Consider the following 22,182-nt stretch of genomic DNA (forward strand, 5'->3'; position numbering starts at 1 on the left):
GGGCCTCTATGGGGACCTGTGTCAGGGCAACTGCAGAGGAGTGGAGGGGTCATCAGATGCAGAGCTAATCCACAGCTCCAGTTCTTCAGAGGACTTGAGCCACAGCCGCTTTGGAGCCTTGCCTAAGAAGCACTATTAATGTTGCACTGATCCATTTATAGTTTACCCCACAGGTTGCCTCAGGTTGCCCATTTCACCTCAAGGGACTATAAGCTTTCTACACTTTTGTCCTAAAAGTTTTTATTAGGGAAAGTTTAGAATCCGTGTCATAAGTTGGGTTCTGTGGTACAACTTGAGCATCCGTGTAGCCTGCATAACTCGTTATGTGGGGAGTTATGAACTTATGTGTTCTTTGTGCTTTGCCAGCCTTTAGTATGGCAGGCCGCGAGCCACCCCGGGAGCTGAAGGGCTGCAGGTGGATGTTAGCAGCTCACGTCCCCTGGTGCCCTCTACTGTGCCTTCAAGGATTGGTAAGATGTGAGCAGCTGTCACTCCTGTGTTCACTCCACACACAAACACACTCTGACATTGCTTCTGAGCTGCAGTTACCGTTGAGCTCTTCTCTGGGCTCCCCTTACCCTCTCCAAGCCTAAGTGTCCTTCCCTATGAAATGGTGATAACCACACCTGCTTTGCAAAGTTGCTCTGCCAGCACAGACTAGGTGCTTAATAAATGGTAGCTCTGGGGCCGGCCCCGTGGCTTAGCGGTTAAGTGCACGCGCTCTGCTGCTGGCGGCCCGGGTTCGGATCCCGGGCGTGCACTGACGCACCGCTTCTCCAGCCATGCTGAGGCCGCATCCCACATACAGCAACTAGAAGGATGTGCAACTATGACATACAACTATCTACTGGGGCTTTGGGGAGAAAAAGGGAGGAACAAAAAAAGGAGGAGGATTGGCAATAGATGTAAGCTCAGAGCCGGTCTTCCTCAGCAAAAAGAGGATTGGCACGGATGTTAGCTCAGGGCTGATCTTCCTCACAAAAAATAAATAAATAAATGGTATCTCTTACTGGTTTAGGAGATCTCTTTTTAAATATTTGTTTATTTTGTCATTGTTTTTGATCTCCTGATTACCTCTGTTAACCAGGTATCAGCCTTTGCCAGAAGACCTGGCCAACCATGGAGTGTTATTCTGGTTTGGCACATTAGCCAATCTCAACCAACAGGCAGAATTTAGGGTTTGTTTACTGAACAATGATGGTGAGTCAAATCTCATTCTGGTGCTGAAAAGACAGAGAATGAGGGAGTGACCCTGCCCTTGGAGCTGACAGAGACAGATATGGAGACTGGGGGCCCTGTGGTCTGCTCTCTGCCCAGCAGCCAGAATGATCTTGTTCCACTGCTGGCCCCCACCACCGGTTTTCCATCTCACCTGAGGGAAAAGCCAACCCTTAACCAGAGTCCACAGGCCCTGTGCAGTCTGGCGCTCCTGTTCCTCCTGCCCTCTCTTGCCTTCAGCTTTCTCTCTCTCCGGGTCCCCTCTTGGCACCATCTCTTCATGCTCCCACCACCACCACTTAGGCACTCTCCCACTCAGCCTCTGTGCTGTTCTTCCCTCAGCCTGGACCCTCGTCCAGAGATCTTGGCACAGCTTACTCTTTCTTCTCCTGCAGACTTTGGCTCAGACTTCTCACACTCCTTGAAGCCTTTACTGAGAGCCTTTTTTAAAACTCCCCACAAACTCCACTTCTGTGCCTAATTTTCTTGGGAGCACAAGCCAAGTAGAACGTAGGCTCCAGGACAGCAAGGGTTTGTTTTGTTCCCTGCTCTCCAGGGCCCAGACAGTGGCTGGCTCCCAGAGGGGTCAGTAGATCCTGATTGAATATATTGAGTGAGGTAATGAGAAAGCTCTTGGGAGAAAGAGAGAGGAGGGCCAAGGTTGATTACTTTCAGGCAAGGAAGCCACCTTTGCAGAGGTGCAGAGGGGCCTAGTGTGTTGAAGTTCAGCTTTCCTAATGCGGGAGGGCAGGCTGTGAGGAGGAGCCTTGTGTGCAGTATAGGGGCCTGCTGCTAGAACCAGGCAGCAGGTTCACTGACGCTTCCTTTTGTCTTAGCACTGTCCTGAAAACTCACCTTCAAGGCTAGTTTCTAGAGCTGCACTATCCAGTATGGTAGCCACCGGCCATGGAGGGCTATTAAGCACTTGAAATATGCCTAGTCCAAATTGAATTGTGCCAAAAGTGTAAAATACACACTAAATTTTGAAAACTTAGTACCAAAAAAGAATGCAAAATCTCTGTTTTAAATATTAATTACATTTGAAATGTAATTAATATTTTACACTTAACACAATATTGTGTTAAGTATATTACTAGAATTAGCTTCACCTGTTTCTTTATTTTTACCGTGCCTACACTTGGAGGGCTTCTTAAAACTGTTTCCTGGGCCCGACCCCAAGTTTCTCATTCAGTGGGTCTGGGATAGGGCCTGAGAATTTGCATTTCTAGTAGGTTCCCAGGCGATGTGGATGCTATTGGTCTAGGACCACACTTTGAGAACCACTGCTCTAGAACAAAACAGATTGAAGTTATTTTTGAGGTGGGGACGGGAAGAATTTGAAGGGGAAAAGTCTCAGATGAGGCAGGTCCAGAGGGAGTAAGAAGGTACAGCTGAAAGGAGTTAATCTTTGCAAGGAGAGATGTTGCCCTCTCAGAGAAGAGGGAAAGAAAAGACTTAAGAGAGACACTAATAAATTTTGAGGTGAAAAAGAGGCACATTTGAAGGAGTCACATAAGTCGGACTCTGGAAAATTACTTTGAATTATGTGTTCAAATCCTGGTTCAGTGCTCACTTTCCAAGTTTAGCTTTAACTTCTCTAAGCCTCAGTGTCTTGACCTTGAAATTGGGAATGATAGTACAGGACCGAAACTGTAGGTTGTCCTGAAGATTAAGTGAACCAATACTGCCTCCATTACTGGGCGGAGAGCAAGCCCGTGAAACTGAAAGACAGATATCCAAGAGGCTGAAGAATAGCGTGACCGTGAAGGGGAGCGATGAGGAGGGTGGGAGGGTTAATTCTGAAAACATTCACTGGGGGTACCTGTAACTTGCTGAGCATTGGCCCTTGCGCTGGGGATGAAAAGACCAAGGCTCTTGTCCTCCGCGGATGAGGGAAGATGCAGAGAAATAGGTCAGTGAGTATTTATAGCATGACTCCAGGGCTTTTCCGTGAATGTGGAATATAGGTACTATGTATGTACAAAGTTTTGTTAGAGCACTAGGGGTAGAATAAGGAACTTGACCAGGTGTGGGGTAAGTGGTCAGGGAGAAAGTACTCCAGAGGAGTTGATGTTCCAGCTAAATCTTAAAGGATTAGTAGGAGCTATCCAGGCTGGAAGTGTATTCTCAATCCTGAAAGGAGTTCCGTTTAAGTCGGGACCTCAAGGGAACGGCAGGGGATTAAACAAAGTTTATCGAGATCAGACCAAACAGGCCCTTACGTGCCAGGTTAAGGAATTTGAACTTCACCTGTAAGTGATGGGGAAATAAAAGGGATTTAAAATGGTTCAGTTAGGGCCGGCCCCGTGGCTTAGCGGTTAAGTGCGCGCGCTCCACTACTGGCGGCCCAGGTTCGGATCCCGGGCGCGCACCGACGCACCGCTTGTCCGGCCATGCTGATGCCGCGTCCCACATACAGCAACTAGAAGGATGTGCAACTATGACATACAACTATCTACTGGGGCTTTGGGAAGAAAAAGGGAAAAAAAAGGAGGAGGATTGGCAATACATGTTAGCTTAGGGCCGGTCTTCCTCAGCAAAAAGAGGATTGGCATGGATGTTAGCTCAGGGCTGATCTTCCTCACCAAAAAAAAAAATGTATATGTTTTATAGAGATCATGCTGATAACATCAGAAAGGGTGAGTTAGAACAGAGAGAGAATAGAAACAGATGAGCATGAAGTGATTTCAGTAATCTAGGTAAAAAAAATAATGAGGAGTTGAACTAAGATGGAGGTGACGTGGAGGGATCTCACTGGAGAGTGATTTAGAAGGTAGAATCAGCAGAAATCAGTGCCCGATCATTTGAGAGGACAAGGCTTGAGCCATGCTCAAGCCATGCGAATCAGGGAGCATGAGAGGAAGGGTGGATTTGGGGAGGAAGGCAAAGAGCCAAGTTTGGAGGCTGTCCTGTCTCGTAGGTACGTGCAGACTCCCAGTTTACAGTCGAATATGCAGATCTGGAGCACAGGGGAGAGGGCTGGGCACAAAGATGAGGATCCGGCAAATGTTCACTCAGTAAATATATGTGCCCGCTCTGTCCCAGGTTGTCAGGCTGAGGCCCTGAGTATGGATGGGGTTGTCTGGGGAGATGACAGCAGTGAAAAGGGACGAAGTCGCCTCAAACGTCATCGCTGAAGCAACAGGCATGAGAAGGAGCAGCCTGCAAAGAGTGGCTTTGGAGGCAGGAGCAGGTCCAGAGAGTGGTCTCGGGGCCCTTAAGGGAGGAAGACGCTTAGAGAAGGGGGATGTGGTCATTAAGTCTCAGTGCCTCAGAAAGGTCAAGTAGATACAGTTGAAAATTGTCCCTTGGGTTTAAGAACCAGGAGGTTACCTCGGTGAGTGTGACGAAGTAGAGACTGGTCTTTGAAGAAGCTCTGAAGCAAGGGAAGAGGATTAGCTGAACAGTAAGAACGTTATCAGGTCTCAGTAACTGGTAGTGACGTGCCTCAGCCCCCCAAGAGTGGCTCTTCTCCCTCTCCTGCTTCTTTGTTACATGAGGAACCAAAGCTTCTGGAGATGTTTAGAAGTTTGCCTGTGAGCACACAGCAGTTAAGCAAATGCACCAGGATTCAAACCTGGTCTAGTTGGGCTCTTAACACTGCTAAATGGTATGTAGAGTAGGATGGAGGTTAAAAGATGGGAGGTACTGAGTGTTTGTCCATGCTTAGGGGAGGAAAGAACTGGTAAAGGGGGAGATGAATGGAAAATAGAGAAAAAGGTGGTAATTGAATGAGCAAGGACGTTGAAGAGACTGGATGGGGATGGGGTAGAGAACCCAGGTGGTGGGCTTGGCTTTGGAAGGGCATGGCATCACTTTTTATGGGCACAGAGTCCCTCAATTAAGTCAGAATTTCCCTGTAAATGGGAAGATCATGGTACTGATGCTTTTAGTGTTGACATCTTTTTCATATTCATATGCCTGACTGCATTCATAGAGTAACAGAGTTCCAGAGGACTTCAGAGAAATCTAGTCTAATAAATAAGTAATTATCTGCTGTTCTTTAGTCTAATAAATAAGTAATTATCTGCTGTTCTTTAAGTGAGCTCAAGTATTATTCCAAAATAACCCTCCCTTGACCCTCTCTGGCTACCAACCCGTCTCTCTCCTTTACTTTTTTTAACAGCTTTATTGAGATATAATATATGTACTGTATAATTCACCCATTTAAAGTGTGCAATTCACTGGTTTTTAGTATATTCACAGAGTTGTGTGGCCATCAGCACCATCAATTTTAGAACATTTTCATCACCCCAGAATGAAATCCCACATCCCATAGTTGTCACCCATCAATCCCCTCGCTCCTCCTCTTTCCAACCCTAGACAATCTCTAATCTACTTTGTCTCTATGTCTCCCTTTTTAAACCAAACTTGGAAAAGAACAGTCTATACTCTACTATTCACCTCCCAGTTACTTCTCAAGTCAAGGGGTTTTTATTCCAGTCACTCTTGTGGAACTGCTCTGGGCAGCAAATCAGTGACTCTTCAGTGACCAGATCCAATGGACATGTTCAGCCTTTGTCTTTCTGGACTTTTCTGATGCAATTAACCCATCCCTCTTCCTTGTGCTGTCTTCATTATGGGCTCTTCATCTGCCCCTTAGATGGCTTCTCTTCCTGAGTGGTCGGATCCACTCATGGTTTGAGCTGCATGCATTGCTGGTGACTGTCTTTCCACGAAACTCATAGTCAGTATTATTCATTGCCTCTTGGACGTTACTGGATGGTCCAGTCATCTCTTCATGTCTACAACTGAACGAACCCCCCCCCCCCCGCAACCCTGCTTTTCCTTTGTTCTCTTACCCATATACCCAAACTAGATAGAAACTCCTTTCTCCTTCTCCCCCAGTATGAAATCAGTCTCCAGTACCTGCTGAATTTTCTTCTACCCTAACTCTGAAATCATCTCTTCTTTCCCATACCCACGGTCAGGTCCTCATCTCTTTCCCGGACTATTTCTGCAGTTTCCTACTTGGTCTCGCTGTAGCCTCCCTCTCTGAAATCCATTCGCCACACAGTCATTACCGAGAGCTTATAAAAATGCAAAGCTCAGCTCACCTGCTAAGGTCCTATTGAAATGACATGCAGCGCAACATCGCCTATAAGTATTTATGCCAAGAAAAAAAAATCTGAATCTGATCAAGCCTCTAACTACCAGCTTACAGGAAATACAGAGGATAGAAGAACTTGTAGAGACACCATAGGGGCATACCATCAGCCACCTATAAGCAAGTGACTAAGCGTCTCGGACAAATAAATGGCAAAGGAGAAAAAGGGAGAGAGAACTGTTACATATTGAAAGACTCTTAAGAGCTTCTCGAGCAAGTGCATTTTATAGGTCCTGACTTGAATAAACCAACTGTTAACAACCATTTGATTTTTGTGTGTGTGTGTGTGTGTGTGAGAGGAAGATCAGCCCTGACCTAACATCGAATGCCGATCCTCCTCTTTTTGCCAAGGAAGATTGGCCCTGGGCTAACATCCATGCCCATCTTCTTCTACGTTAGATGGGACGCCGCCACAGCATAGCTTGACAAGCGGTGCATTGGTGCATGCCCGGGATCCGAGCCTGTGAACCCTCGAGCACTTAACCGCTATGCCACCGGGCTGGCCCCTGATTTTTTTTTTTTTTTTTTTACCACCAGGGCTGGCTTGATTTTATTTTTTAACATTCAATAATGGTGTTATTTTCTTAAAGAACTTTTATATTTCAGTGATCTATGCTGAAGTATTTAAGGAGAATTATGTGATTCCTAGGTTAGCCCAGGGGGCGTGGGACGGGTGTGAATAAGACAAAATGGGCCATGTCTTATTTCAGTTGGGCAGTGGGTACGTGGGGGCTCGTTTTACTTTCTCTGTTTTAGTGTATGTTTGAAATTTTCCATAATAAAGGGGTTATTTTGTTAGTTTGCAAAAGATACTGATTAGATAGGGAAATGTGAACACTGATGGGATATAGGATAATAATAAAGAATTTAAAAATTTTTTTAATTGTGGTAAAATACACATAACATAAAATTTGCCATCTTAGCCATTTCAAGTATACAGTTCGTGGCATGAAGTACATTCACATTGTTGTGCAGCCATCCCCACCATCCATGTCCAGAACGTTTTTCATCTTGCAAAACTGACACTCCATACCCATTAAACACTAACTCTCCATTATCCCCTTCCCCAGCCCCTGGCAACCACCATTCTCCTTTCTGTCTCGATGAGTCTGACTACTCCAGGGACCTCGTATGAGTGGAGTCATACAGTATTTGTCCTTTTGAGACTGGCTTATTTGACTTAACATAATGTCCTCAAGGTTCACCTATGTTGTAGCATGTGTCCAAATTTCCTTCCTTTTTAAAGCTAAATAATATTCCACTGTATGGGGGCCAGCCCCATGGCATAGCGGTTAAGTGTGCGTGCTCCGCTGCTGGGGGCCCGGGTTCGGATCCCAGGCGCGCACCAACACGTAGCTTGTCAGGCCATGCTGTGGCGGCATCCCACATAAAGTGGAGGAAGATGGGCACGGATGTTAGCTCAGGGCCAGTCTTCCCCAGCAAAAAGAGGAGGATTGGCATGGATGTTAGCTCAGGGCTGATCTTCCTTAACACACACACACATACTAAAATAAATAAATAAATAAAATGGTGGAAATAGTGAATTAAAAAAAAAAAATTCCACTGTATGGATAGACCACATTTTCTTTATCCATTCATCCACTGATGGACACTTGGGTTGCTTCTGCCTTTTGGCTATTGTGGATAGTGCTGCTGTGAACATGGGTGTACAAATATCTGTCCTTTCAGTTCTTTTGGAAATGAAATTATTTTAGAAGTAAAATTGCTAGATAATATGGTAAATCTATTTTTTTATTTTTTGAGGAATCCCCATACTGTTTCCATAGCAGCTGTACCATTTTATATTCCCAGTAGTAGTGCACAAGGATTCCGATTTCTCCACATCCTTGCCAACAATTGTTAGTTTCTGATTTTTTAGTAGTAGTCGTCCTAATGGGTTTGAGGTGGTGATAATAAAGAATTATTAATGTTTTAGGTGGGAAATGATATTGTGATGTTATACACACACATATATTTTTAAGAGTTCTTACTTTTTAGAGATATATACTGAAGTATTTGTGGATTAAATGATATTATGCCTAGGACTGTTTTTTAAGTAATCCAGGTTTTTTGGGGGGTTTGGGGGTGGGATAGGGAGATAGAAGTGAAACAAAATGGCCAAATACTAATGTTTAAGTTGGGTGATGGGCATATGGGGGTTTGTTACACTGTTCTCTCTAGTTTTGTGTATTTTTTGAAATTTTCCAGTAAATCACATTTTGCGGCCATCACGGTCCGTTCCCAGCGTCTCTTTCCGTACTCCCTGTTGTGCCCTTTACACTTCAGCAACATGAAACTACTCATCTTTTTCTGCTTGCCTCCCTCCATCCATTCCCACGCAGTACTTATTTGTGTGTCCTTGCCTTCGCCTCTCAGCCTGTAATACCTTACCCCCTTTTCCTGGATCACTTCTCTGCTTCTTACTACGTAACTCTGGTGTCCCCTTCTCCAGGAAGTCTGCCCTGCCATCCCCACCCTGTTCTACTCTCCCTTCTGTTTCCTCCCATAATACTCTGGCCTGCCTTCATAGCTTCTCCATCACGTCCCAGGCGGTAGAGCAGGAACTGGGTCTTATTTATCTTTTTATCCCTAGTGCCTAGTGCCCTGCCTAGAATATAGTAAAAATCTAGTGAGTATCTGAATTGACCATCATTTTGTGCACAGCCTGTATAAGGGCAGTGTCTGGCACATAGTAGGATCTCGGTGAATGAGCACCGCATGGACCCTGAGGACATCTCCCTGCACAGGGCAATAATTGATATTAGAAGGATAGCATTATGGACCTTTAAAGCTGAGTGGAACTTTGATCATTTTACCCAGCGTCTTCATTTTATAGGTTAAGAAAGCAGATCCTAGAAGGATTATGTCTTAACTAAGGTCACACAGCCAGTTAGCAGTGGCCTGCTTTGTTTTCATGTGCACCGTGCAACCTTCCGAGCTTCAGGGGGCTTCCGCAATTGGTTTTTCAGCAGCAAAGAGAAGCTATGGTCTGCCTGCCAAGCACAAGAACCAATCTACCAATTTTGTTTCTCAGTATAAAGTATGAATTTTAACTGTCTGCTTTATAATCATGCAGGAAGAGATTACATTATTTTAAATACATAGCCTTGCTTTCTTTTTTTTTTTTTTTTTGGAGCTTTAAGATAGTGTTTTTATTTTTATTTTTGTGTGTGTGTGCTTACGTTCTGTCTTTGTTTCATTTTATTCATTGCATTGGTTTATAATGTATAAATTTCAAGTGTACATCATTATACTTCTATTTCTGCATAGATTACAATTTTATTTTTTTTATTGTGCCTTGCTTTTTTTTTTTTTTACTTTTTTTTATTGTGAAATTCTTGTTGTACATTATGGTTTGTCAAGTCACCATATGAATGCATCCCTCCACCCCTTGTGCTCCCCCCACACCCCCTTGCCCCTGGTAACCACAAAACAGTTCTGTCTGTCCATGTGTTGGTTTACCTTCCACATATGAGTGAAATCATGCGCTGTTTGTCTTTCTCTGTCTGGCTTATTTTGCTTAACGTAATGCCCTCCAGGTGCATCCATGTTATTGCAAATGGGACGATTTTGTCTTTTTTTTATGGCTGAGTAGTATTCCATGGTGTGTATATACCACATCTTCTTTATCCAATCATCAGTTGAGGGACACTTGGGTTGCTTCCATGTCTTGGCTATAGTGAATAATGCTTATTGTGCCTTGCTTTCTTAAATGGCTTTTTTTTTTTTCCTGAGGAAGATTTGCCCTGAGCTAACCTCCATTGCCAATCTTCCTCTTTTTTTTTTTTTGGCTTGAGGAAGATTAGCCCTGAGCTAACATCCTCACCAGTCTTCCTCTATTTTGTATGTGGGCTGCTGCCACAGCATGGCTGATGAGTGGTGTAGGTCCGCGCCTGGGATCCAAACCTGCAAACCCAGGCCGCGAAAGTGGAGTGCGCCAAACTTAACCACTACACCATGGGGCTGGCCCCAGCTTTTTTTGTTTTTTTTTTAAGCTTTTAAAAAGCTTTCTGTGAAGAGAAAGACAAACACTGTATGATCTCACTCATATGTGGAATATAAACCAACACATGGACAGAGAAAACTGGACTGTGGTTACCAGGGGCAGTGGGGTTGGGGGGAGGGGGGTGAGGGATGGGCACAAGGGGTGAAGGGAGTCATATATATGGTGATGGACAAACAAAAATGTACAACCCAAAATTTCACAATGTTAGAAACCATTAAAACGTCAATTAAAAAAAAAAAAACTTTCTGTGAATGTCATTGACACTCATATGCTGAAATGACATAGAACTATACACACACATTCTACCCATATCTTCTGCCTGATTTTGATACATGCTTTTAATTATGTAAAAAACAGCTATTGGGGGAAATTGGGTGAAGGGTACCCTTCTGTACTCTCTTTGCAACTTCCTCTGAATCTATAATTCTTTCAAAATAAAAAGTTAAAAACAAAAAAGGTGATGGTAAAAATGTCTAGGCACCGAACTATAAAGTTTTCTGGAAAATGCATTTTTTAGAACTCACTATTTTTAGTATGTCCTTGATAGTAGATTCAGTGGCAAGGAGTGGTGCTTAGCGATCTCTTTAGTACTCACATGCTTCTGAATCAGTGATGACACCAAACTATTAAGACAAATAATGTCTTAAAAGTGGGAATCTTTAGTAGCAGATTATAGAAGCTTCTGTGATATTTTTTCTTTTTCTTTAAATATTTTCCAAAGAATTGTCTGTGGCCGTGGCATCTAGGATCTCCTCGCGGCACAGCCGTCTTTCTGGTAACACCACCTTGATGGGGCCCTTTGTGTGTGGCCTCCGGGAGGTGCTCCTTTTCTACAGTTTGAACCTCTGACCCCCTCCTTGCTGCTTGTGCTTCATACACAGACTCGTTTTTCAGCTTCATAAGTGGAAGTGGGATTAATTTGGGCCCGTCTCAGTGTGCCCAGGGGAAGGGCAGGGCTGTGGGGATCTGCAGCAGATCCTTCCCGAGACCTCTGAATGCTCAAACCTCAGGAAACTTCGTGTCATCATCTGACTTTCCTCTGCTGTAGAACAGGAAGGATGATCCTCCTCCCCAGGGTGCCTTTGAAGGTTCAGTGAGGTTCTGAAACAACAAGAATAGTGAGTGCAGATGCCGAGTGGTCTGTGTGCCATTCAAAGGAAGGAATGACTTATCCTTGTAGCATTTGGCTCAGATTTGTGCCTTATCAAGGTTACTACTTGACGTGGATTTCCTGGATTTTTCCTCATCATTGAAACCGTGAATGTTGTGTGAAAACAGGTCCGCTTTACCTGGAGGAGGTCTTTTCCAACAATAATGACGGTTTCTTGGGGTCCTCTGAGTATATGTACAGGGTGCCAGAAGAGCTCTGGGAGAAAGGGAAAGCAAGCATTGTGTTAGGTTGAAATTGCTAATATTTAACCATTTTTACCTTAAAAAGTTAAAATTTTTTTGTGTGTTTCAGCCTATGCTTTTGAGGAGTTCCAGTGAGCCACACCACTAGAGTGCAGCATGGGCGTGGTTGCAGAGTTAGTGGGACGTTAAACTATTGCCAGAGCCTGAAGGATGGTAGAGCCAAGCCCAGGATTACGTAGACCTGAGGGCAACAAGGTGCCATTGAAGAGCTTTAAGGAGAAGAGTGATGGATCAGATCTGCCCTTCAGCACAGTCCTCTGACCATAGACTAGGGTGGGGGTTGCAACAAGACTAGCTTTAGACACAGTTAAAATAATTCAAGCAAGAGAAATTGGTGTTAGTGAGTGAAGTGTATGGATTCAAGAAATGCTGATGAGGTGGACTCAGTAGGACTAGGGTGCTGATTGGATGCGGGGAGTAGAGAAGGAGGAGCAACAGCTGCTCTCTAGTTTCTGGTTTATGTGACTGGGTGGGTAGTAGTGACATTCTCTGAGACAGGAACACAGGAAAGGAAAACAGGACTGGGGAGAAGCTGCTTCAGGTTCAGACAGATTTAGTCTGAATTATCTGTGATACACGTGAGTAGAGCACACCAGGTAGGTAGTTGGACAAACAGGAGTCTGGTGCTCTGTAGACATGGGTGGGTTAGAGATAGCACATTCATTCACAAATATTTATTGAGTGCTAGGAATTGTTATAGGTACTGGGGTCTCTCCTTTTCATTCTAATGGCGGGGGCTGGCCCATTCAAATTAGTGCTTCCGGGGGGAATTAACAAGGAAATAGGATAGAGAGTGACTGTGGAGGAGGAGTAGGTGATCAGAGAATGACTGTGGAGATAAGGGACCTGAATTATAAGATGAGCCACCTCTGGGAAGATGGGGGAAGAAGGGTTCTTGGCAAAGAAAAGAGCAAGTACAAAGGCCCTGAGGCAGGAATGAGCAGGTGCATTTGAGGAACTGTGAGAAGGTTGGTGTGACTAAAGCATGGTGCACAATAGAGAGGGCTAGTGAGAGGAGGTTGGAGGAGGGCGAGGGCTGATAGAGAAGCACTTGGGTTTATTCTGAGTGTGATGTTCAGTCATAGGAATTTCGGACATGAGAATGGATGAGATCACTTGGACTGTGTGTAGAGTGAAAAAAGGAGAGGACTCTGATATTTTTATTTGAAGGGGAGACCTACCTCTAAGGGCTGAGAAGAAACAACCGGAAAAGTAGAAGAGAAAGCAAGATAAGTGGTAAAGAAATATGAGAAAAGAGAACTTTAAAGATGGAGGGAATTATTAAGTGGCACATGATGGAGGGAGGAGTAGAAGGAGAAGGAAAGACTGAAAATGGGGACTGTATTTAACAGCATGAAGATCATTGCCAGCCTTGGAGAAAGCAGTCCTCCTAAATCCTCCTTTCTTTTACCCCCACATCCGATATCCTATCACTTTCCGGAAGGATGGAAGTCATATTGCAGTGGACGAAGATGCTAGTGGGGGGCGGGGGGAGTGGGGGGGTATTGGCTAATAGGAGGATGACGGAAGAGGGAGGAGGAGGAAAAGCAAATGTCCAGTGAGAAGGGGCAGGAAACACTGGTGGCTGCTCCAAGTGGCTGCTAGTGTATAAGGAGCACTGATGAGAGAGCCACCTGTCTTAGCCACATCTGTTTGTTAACTCAGAACGGAAGAGTATAGGTGTTATCATTTTGGAGCGTTTGACCACAAAGCACACTGGAATTTGAGCGGTGGGTCGTGTTAGAGGAAGAAAGTAGAGACTAGGTGAGGGGCTGTCCTAGAAGGCCAGTGCATCAAGCAGGGGACAGGATGCTGATTTGGTGGCCACAAGATGGTCACAGCTTACTCAGAGCAGCATTGATATCCTGGGGCCCCTCTCCCAAAGCAGAAGCTGGCAGGTGGCACAGGCTAGGGTGGGAGTCAGGCCTGCAGGGTGGTGCATTGGTGGAAGATGGTGAGCACGCAAGTCCTTCAGCTTACCATCAGGCATGCAGTATTCTTCAGCAAAACCCCTGTTGGAGAAGAAGAAGAATCCCCCTCTGCCCTTTCCCTTAAGGTTCTTCTGGCTGGCCAAATAATTAAAAGACAGGTTAGCAGGAGAAAATAATACCAAGTTTAATAACATGTATACATGGGAGAAACCAGGGAAACTGAGTTTCTCAACAGAATGGCAGATTCTCATCTTAAATACCATCTACAGCTAAAGACAAAGAAGGATGTTGGGGATGGGGAGGGAGACAGAAATCACAGTAATCAAGGGTATGTAGATTTAAGTCTTCTTCCATCCTGATAAGAGTTTTCACAGATAAGGTCATCCCCCACTCTTCCCACTACACAGAGGGAGATACCTTTACAAATATAAATATTTGGTAAACAGAACTTTGTTAAGAATGGGCTTAGCAAGGACCCTGCCAGTCTGTCTACACCCAGAGTTAAATTTTTTTAGGCAGTTTGGGGGAGGTCAAATGTCCGTCAGAGAAAATAATCAAGGTAAAGAGATATATTTCAGAGTGGCCAATTTTGATCTCCCACACCCCCTTGCAAAGGAAATGAGCTCCAGATCACGTTATCCCAGAACTGGATCCTTCTGGAACCCTGTGTACCACGAGATCATTTGGTAATTAAAACAGGAACCTCTGAGCTGAGCACCCAGAAGTACCAGGTACACTAAAAGCAAGCACATATGTTTATACGTGGCAGCCAGTCTTGCATGCTCTAGAGCTCCTACTGTGTTTGTTCTATAATTTATAATCTGTTCGGGCCGTTTTCCCATCTCTTTTGTAAATCTCTGGAGATTAGGCTCCGTGGATTACTCATTTTTGCCTTCCTCTCCAGTGCCATGTACATATCAGGCACTCTTGCAAATGCTCAAGGCTTAAAAATCTGCCAAAGCCACCACATTCCACACTCCGCACCCCCGCCTACATCATTCCAATTACATTTTATGAGCAGTTGAGAAAATGGCCTGGTGTTTCCTTTGGCTAGAAGCAATTGGTATTGCAAAAGTGGGTTGTTAACCTTGGAACTTGTCTGCAGCTGTTTGCATGTGGATATTGAAAGAGGGAGTGGTAGCCTGTCTCATTGTTCGGGTAAAGAAGGATTCTGTTTCTAATCTGGGACACCCAGCTGACTCATCAAGTGCCTTGACTGCTTAGCTTTCCCCTTAGGAAAATGGAAACTGAGTTCTGGGGTTTACAGACAGCCCAAACCTGACGCTGAGGAACAAATGGTTTTTCAAAAAGAAAATAATAGAATAAAAATCCAAGAAAAATTAGCAACTAATTTTGATTTCCTTCTGGTTGATTAAATGAGTACAAATTTACCTTTCCCAAAGGAAGCTTTTCGAACAATGGATCTAAGTGTCCATTTTAGGAACATGGGTCCCTTCCCACCTCTGACCACTAGGTGGCAGCAAGAAGCAGAACAACCTACTTGGAAAGTACAGCAGATGTCCTGTTGGAGGGGCTTTTTCTTGAGCTGGGTCCTAGGATCATGGTTTTGCTCACACTTTTGCCCTACGTGTCTGTTTATCCAACATTCCCGAGTGTTTCTGAGCTAACTTAGGTACCCAGATATGGATTTTTAAAAATACTAACTCAGCCAGGATTTATAGAGAGCTTTACAAGCTTTTTTTTTTTTTTTTGGTGAGGAAAATCGGCCCTGAGCTAACATCTGCCAATCCTCCTCTTTTTGCTGAGGAAGACTGGCCCTGGGCTAACATCCATGCCCATCTTCCTCCACTTTATATGGGACGCCGCCACAGCATGGCTTGACAAGCATTGCGTCAGTGCGCGCCGGGGATCCGAACCCGCGAACCCCGGGCCGCCGCAGTGGAGTATGTGCACTTAACCGCTTGCGCCACCGGGCAGGCCCCTATAGTCAGCTTTAACAGTTAAGAAATAAGAAAGTCTTGACGTAGAGGGAAAAATGAAATGGGAGCATTAAAACTGGGGCTCAGAGACTGAGAAAATTGCCCTCCTTGCTTTCTTGCTTGTGTTAAGTATTTGTATCTAGCTGAAAGCTGGTTCCTGCGTTGTTGCCTTGGGTAGGACCCCAGATGGGAGTCCTCCTGCACTCAGGCTCTTCAGGCTGGTGTGGTGGCTCAGTGTGGCCCTTCTCTGCAGCCAGAGGACGACAGCACAGAGTGCTGTGTACTACTCTCAGACACCTCTGAAATCGGTGTAAAGGTAATGAGAGCTGTCATTTGTAACTTTGTAAATAGCACGGTATAGATCCTTAGGGTCAGTAGGGTCAGTGGGAGTGAGGGATAGAATTGGGGTCTGGAGTGAAGGACGAAAATGTAACAAAAGTAAATATAGGAAAGGAGCGGCAGGAGTTGAAAGGCTGAGTTTAGGCCCTCCGTTCTGTTAGTGGGGGAGTCCTGTCCTTACAGCTGACCACAGATTGGGGAAATAGTGGAAGGATGCGACCTCCTCTCCTCCCACCCCAACTCTCGCCGCTGCACTCTCAGGTGCTCGTTGTTCTACCACTTGCATAGGGCATTTGTCTTATTCTATAGCCATGTCCGTGTCTGTTCCGTGTCCTAAGAGACTGGAAGCTCATGAAGGGCAGGGACCATCTCATTTCTCTTGATATCCCACAGTACTTGTACCAGGCACAAAGTAGACTCTTAATAAGGTTAGTTGAATGGATCTAGTTAGGAGAACATGGGGGAAGCGAGAATAAAGGTGCCAGACAGACCTGACTGTGTTCAAATAAATGGTCTTGATAAGAAGTGGTGGGGCTTGTGAGGGCTGGTGACTGGGCACAGGGGATTGGAAGGTGTTCGGGGTTGGTGGGGAGGAGAGTGAGACAAAAGCTGGAAGGCAGAGGCCTATAGGCATGTGAGGAAGCAGCCCAGCCCAGAGAAGGGGTGGAGCCGGGCAAGGGCTCCTAGAAAGGCTGACAAGGGCATGAAAACTGGTCTCTGTAACAAGATGGAGACCTGAGGCTGTGGTCAGCCCCCACCAAGGCCTGAGAAAGAGCCTGTACTGGCCAGGGCTCTTTAAGCTGAAAGCAACAGAAATCCAAGTTAAACCGGCTTTCACACAAGAAGGAATTTATTGGTTGCTATAAGTGAAAAATCCAGGGGGATGGCTGGTCTCGGGTACAGCTAGATCCAGGACTCCAACACTGCCCTCAAGAAGGTGTATGTCTCCTCCAGCTTTCTTGTTGGCTCCATTCTTGGGCACACCTTCAGACTAAATGACTATGGGTAGCACCAGGCTCGTGTCTTGCAAAGAGAGAGGGCTGCACAAGTCGAGGACTGACGCATTGACTGCAACTGGGTTGTTTTCCCACAGCTGAGCTAGTCGTCCTGACTCAGGCAAGGCCACAGGACCTGGGCAAGGGAGAGGCAACCCCAGAGGGGAAATGAGGGTGTGTTCTCAGAAGTGGGGAGTGTAAACTGGGCAAGCAAAATCATCAGGAGAGCACTGCAGGGATACAGGCCCATGGTTTAAGTTACCGTTAGAAGCAAAGGGGCCTCATACATGACGTTGTGTACGTAAGTCACTCTTCCATGTTTTTCAGCATCTCCATGATACAGTGAAGAGAAATCTTGATAGCGCCACCTCCCCTCAGAATGGTGATCAACAGAATGGCTATGGAGATCTCTTTCCTGGGCAGAAGAAGACCCGCCGGGAGGCCCCTCTGGGAGTAGCTGTCTCTTCTAACGGCCTGCCTCCAGCCTCCCCCCTTGGTCAGCCTGACAAGCCTGGTGCAGAGGCCCTCCAGGCCAGTGGGAAGCACTCATTGGGGCTGGACTCCATCAACAAGAAGTGTCTAGCAGACTCAAGCCTCCACCTGAACGGAGGCAGCAACCCTGGGGAGTCATTTCCTCTGAGCTTGAATAAAGAACTGAAACAAGAGCCTGTTGATGACCTGCCTTGCATGATCGCAGGGGCCGGAGGCTCCATATCTCAAAGCAACCTCATGCCTGACCTCAACCTTAACGAGCAGGAGTGGAAGGAGCTCATCGAGGAGCTGAATAGGTCAGTGCCTGATGAAGACATGAAGGATCTTTTTAATGAGGACTTTGAAGAAAAGAAGGACCCAGAGTCTTCTGGTTCTGCCACACAGACCCCCTTGGCACAGGACATTAATATTAAGACAGAATTCTCTCCAGCAGCCTTTGAGCAAGAACAGTTAGGTTCTCCACAAGTGAGGGCTGGGTCTGCAGGACAGACCTTTATGGGGGCTTCATCTGGCCCTGTGAACACAGATTCACCCAGCCTAGGGGCCTCTCAGCCTCTGTTCCACACCTCTGGTCAGCCCGGGGCAGACAATCCCAGTCCCAACCTGATGCCGGCATCAGCCCAGGCCCAGAATGCACAAAGAGCCCTCTCCAGTGTGGTGTTGCCTAGCCAGGGCCCAGGAGGGGCCTCAGAGCTGTCCTCTGCCCACCAGCTCCAGCAGATCGCTGCCAAGCAGAAGCGCGAGCAGATGCTGCAGAACCCACAGCAGGCTGCCCCGGCAGCAGCCCCAGGCCAGATGTCCACGTGGCAGCAGACAGGCCCCTCCCACAGTCCGCTAAATGTCCCTTATCCTATGGAGAAGCCTGCCAGCCCTCCTGGCTATAAGCAAGACTTTACCAACTCCAAACTGCTCATGATGCCCAGTGTGAACAAGAGCTCCCCAAGGCCCGGAGGCCCCTACCTCCAGCCCAGCCACGTCAACCTGCTGAGTCACCAGCCACCAAGTAACTTGAATCAGAATGCTGTGACTAACCAAGGGTCAGTGCTGGACTACGGCAATACCAAACCCCTTTCTCATTACAAAGCAGACTGTGGGCAAGGTGGCCCTGGGTCTGGCCAGAGCAAGACGGCCCTGATGGCTTTTCTTCCCCAGCAGCTGCCTCATCTGAGCAGTGAGCAGAACTCCTTGTTTCTGATGAAACCAAAGCCGGGAAATATACCCTTCCGATCACTGGTTCCACATAGCCAGGTGAGCACGTGGCTTCACTTTCTGTTCCTGGCATCCGTGGTTACCAAGTCCCGGGTAGTTGGGGAACAAAGGGAAGGAGGGAGCAACTACGGTCGTCCTTTGACTCCGTTGGGAGTGAAAATTGGTCAAGCAGACCAGGGTTGATTCTTAATAAACAAAAAGAGGGTAAAATTCCCTAGTATAGCTTGATTTTTTTTTTTTAATAATTTTATTTATTTACTTTTTTCCCCCCAAAGCCCCAGTAGATAGTTGTATGTCATAGCTGCACATCCTTCTAGTCGCTGTATGTGGGACGCGGCCTCAGCATGGCCAGAGAAGCGGTGCATCGGTGTGCGCCTGGGATCTGAACCCGGGCTGCCAGCAGCAGAGCGCACGCACCTAACCACTAAGCCACAGGGCCGGCCCGATATAGCTTGATTTTAACTATACACACATTTGAGGAATCAACAGCACTGTCTCGTGTCTCTTTCATAGTATACAACTTAAGTCATTTGTGGCTGTATTTTACAGGTAAAGATCACATTTAATGTGCTTCTTAGAGGCTATGCTTTTTTTTTAACCACGTTTCAGATCTCTGTATTCAAAATACCTTAAGTTTTAGTAAGCTTCTAGCATTTTAGGTGAGTACTGCTTCTCAACACATCTAAACTCCATGGTTATTTAGTCATGATGCTCAAGCTTAACAGAATCACATGGCTCTGGAGGGTGAGAATGGTCAAGTACCAGTTTTATCATGATCATTATTTGCATTTTCACTCATGTTCACATACATTCTAAAATGCCTCCTACCGGGAGCCCTCCCATGGTTAGGGCTTGTACAGTAAACAAACACGGACTTCCTCAAAGATGGAGCACACTTGCTTTTCTCCCTCAACAGTGTGTCTGCATATGTAGATCCATTGATACTTTTTAGCAGTTGTGTGACAGCAGTTGTGTAATGTGCAGGTGTGTGGGCTTACTGCATTGCTTCCTGTTTTGCACTACTATAAGCAAGCCTGCAGTGAATACCTTTGTGTATTTGTAGCATACTCTCAAATTTTAAAAATTAAAAAACCCAGTGGTTGTAATATTGTGAGAACATTGACATGCTCATATACTGGTGAGGGTGTGTAAATGGGTACATTGCTTTTGGAAAGTATTTTGGCATGATGTATTTTTCATAAGCCATAAAAATGTTCGTAAGCATAGACACATCATAACCCTGCAAGAAATAATCCAAAAAAAGAAGATTATCTACAAGATATTGCATGATTATTTCTAATAGCCAAAAACTGGAAGCAGTTTAGGCGTCTCTCAACAGGAGCATGCATGTGTCAGTGTTGATGCTTCCACTTATTCCAGCCATTAAACTGCTGCACTGCCACTAACAGCGACCCTAAGAAGGGGTGGCACAGGGACGACTGCCATTTCAGTAGCACGACTGCCATTTCAGTAGCACTTTGCCCCTCACAGGACACTTGTGTAGCCCATAAGCTTCCGGTGATTGGGGTGAGGGAGTTACATCAGAGTCTGTCTGCACTGAGATTAGACTCTTGTAAAGATTAAATATACAAATGAATAAGGACTAGAAAAGAGCTCAGAAAGTTGAACTTGTTTAAGTGATAATTGCTTTTTACCTTTTTCCTGTTTTGAGTTAAATTTTCCCTTTTTTTAAAAAATGTAAGTAATGGTGTTGGGATAATATTGTGATAACCTTTGACATGCCTCTCACTTTTGGTCCACGTGTTAATAGAGAATATCCATTAAAGTTCTCATTGATAGGCAGTATTTTTTGAGCATAGTATCTGACAAAAGCCAACCAATCTCTTCTCAGGAAAATGCTGTACGCACATGGTCAAACGATACAGTTCCAGGCGGCTCAGGGACAGCCCCATGGCTAGGGACCCAAGGTTTGCACAGGTGGAACTTAGTGTCTCCATCCACCAGAGCCCCTCAGAGCCTTCCTTCTCTGGGGGCCCATCTGCACTCACACGTTCCAGTGAGCGAGCATTTCTAAGCTACAGTTGCCTACTGGAACTGTTGTCTGCAAATATACGAGTTTAAATGTGAAGTCACACCTTTACCGCTGATGAATCATAGGAAGCAATGGTGACATGCCGCCAGTGACTGTTCTTTGCTGGGCCTGGGTACTCTGGTCTTAACTCTTTGGGTCTCTGGTCCAGCCCTGGAGGATGGTTGGAGTTGTCTTCAGGGAAACAGAAGCTTCAAGAGAGAGCCTTGCTCCAGGCTCTCACTGGGTGGAGCTCATTTGCTCTAATCAGTGCTTATAGACTTCACCGTGTCCCACCTGACTTGAGACCCCCTTATCTGTGTTGACAGGAGCAGAACCCTTCCAACGTCCCTGTGCCAGCCCAGGCTGCCAGCGTGGGAACCCAGCCTCCCGCTGCGTCCGTGGCCAGCACTCACAGCAACACCCCCTATCTCAGTAGCCAGCAGCAGGCAGCTGTAATGAAGCAGCATCAAATGCTTTTGGACCAGCAGAAACAGAGGGAGCAGCAACAAAAGCATTTGCAGCAACAGCAGTTCTTGCAAAGGCAGCAGCACCTTCTGGCAGAACAGGTAAAGAGAAAGGTGGACAGAAACCCCCACCACCCTCACCTCTGCCTGCCTCACAGGTCACCGAGGTGGCTGCAAGTCCATGGTGTGTGTGTGGATTTGCGCTCATTTGCGTGTCCACTGTTAGAGTGCTTTGCCCTTTTAAACCCCTTTCCAGGAGCGTGGCATTTTTCATACAGTGGTGGCCTGTGTCAGAAGCAGCTTTACATCACTCAGTGGGGATTAATGAAGGCAGAATCTGTAGCTAAAACTGTGTGTGTGAGGGATCTTTTTGCATGTTCCTTGTTGGGAGCTACCAAAGCACTAAGCCCAGTGGTCTGCTGGTTACCTGTGGGACCCAGCTTTGTTGTAAATGTGAAGTTTATTATAAGCCAGAAGGTGAAGCAGGGAAATGAAGATCTCCCTGAGGTCCTAGGGTCCCAGAATCAGGACTGACAGATCCCTTCCCAGTCCTACAGTTCAGCCACTTGGTCACTAAGTGTAGTATACGGGCACCAAGATTACAAGAGTTCTCAGGATTTTAAATTGTATCTTTAAGACATAAGAGAAGAGCTAGCTACCCAGAGGATAAAGTTGGTTGAGGATGACTTTGAAGCCCACAACACTGCCTCAGTTCTGCCATTTTTTTTAAATAGCAGGTTCATTGGGATATAATTCATATGACATACAATTCACCCATTTAAAGAGTACAATTCAATGGTTTTTAGTGTATTCACAGAGTTGTGCAGCCGTCAATTTTGAACATTTTATCACCTAAAAGGAAACCGTATACCCATTAAAGTTATTGCCCCATTCCAGGCCTAGGCAACCACTAATCTACTTTTTGTCTCTATAGATTTGCCTATCCTGGACATTTCATATAAATGTATTCAAGGTTCAGCCATGTTGTAGCATGTATCAGTACTTCCCTCCTTTTTATGGATGAATAATATTTTGT

At 45.7% G+C, this 22,182-nt stretch overlaps 1 protein-coding gene across 1 annotated transcript in view; it reads left to right on the forward strand.

Moving 5' to 3' along the window:
* Positions 1-22,182, forward strand: part of MAML1 (mastermind like transcriptional coactivator 1) — a 43,798-nt gene that overhangs the window by 14,970 nt on the left and 6,646 nt on the right. The window contains exons 2-3 of the mRNA XM_058547810.1: positions 17,277-18,689; positions 21,009-21,248. Coding sequence (XP_058403793.1) covers positions 17,277-18,689; positions 21,009-21,248 — 1,653 coding nt within the window. The remainder of the gene's footprint in view (positions 1-17,276; positions 18,690-21,008; positions 21,249-22,182) is intronic.

Source organism: Diceros bicornis, chromosome 1 (assembly GCF_020826845.1).
Source record: "Diceros bicornis minor isolate mBicDic1 chromosome 1, mDicBic1.mat.cur, whole genome shotgun sequence".
NCBI classification, from domain to species: domain Eukaryota; kingdom Metazoa; phylum Chordata; class Mammalia; order Perissodactyla; family Rhinocerotidae; genus Diceros; species Diceros bicornis.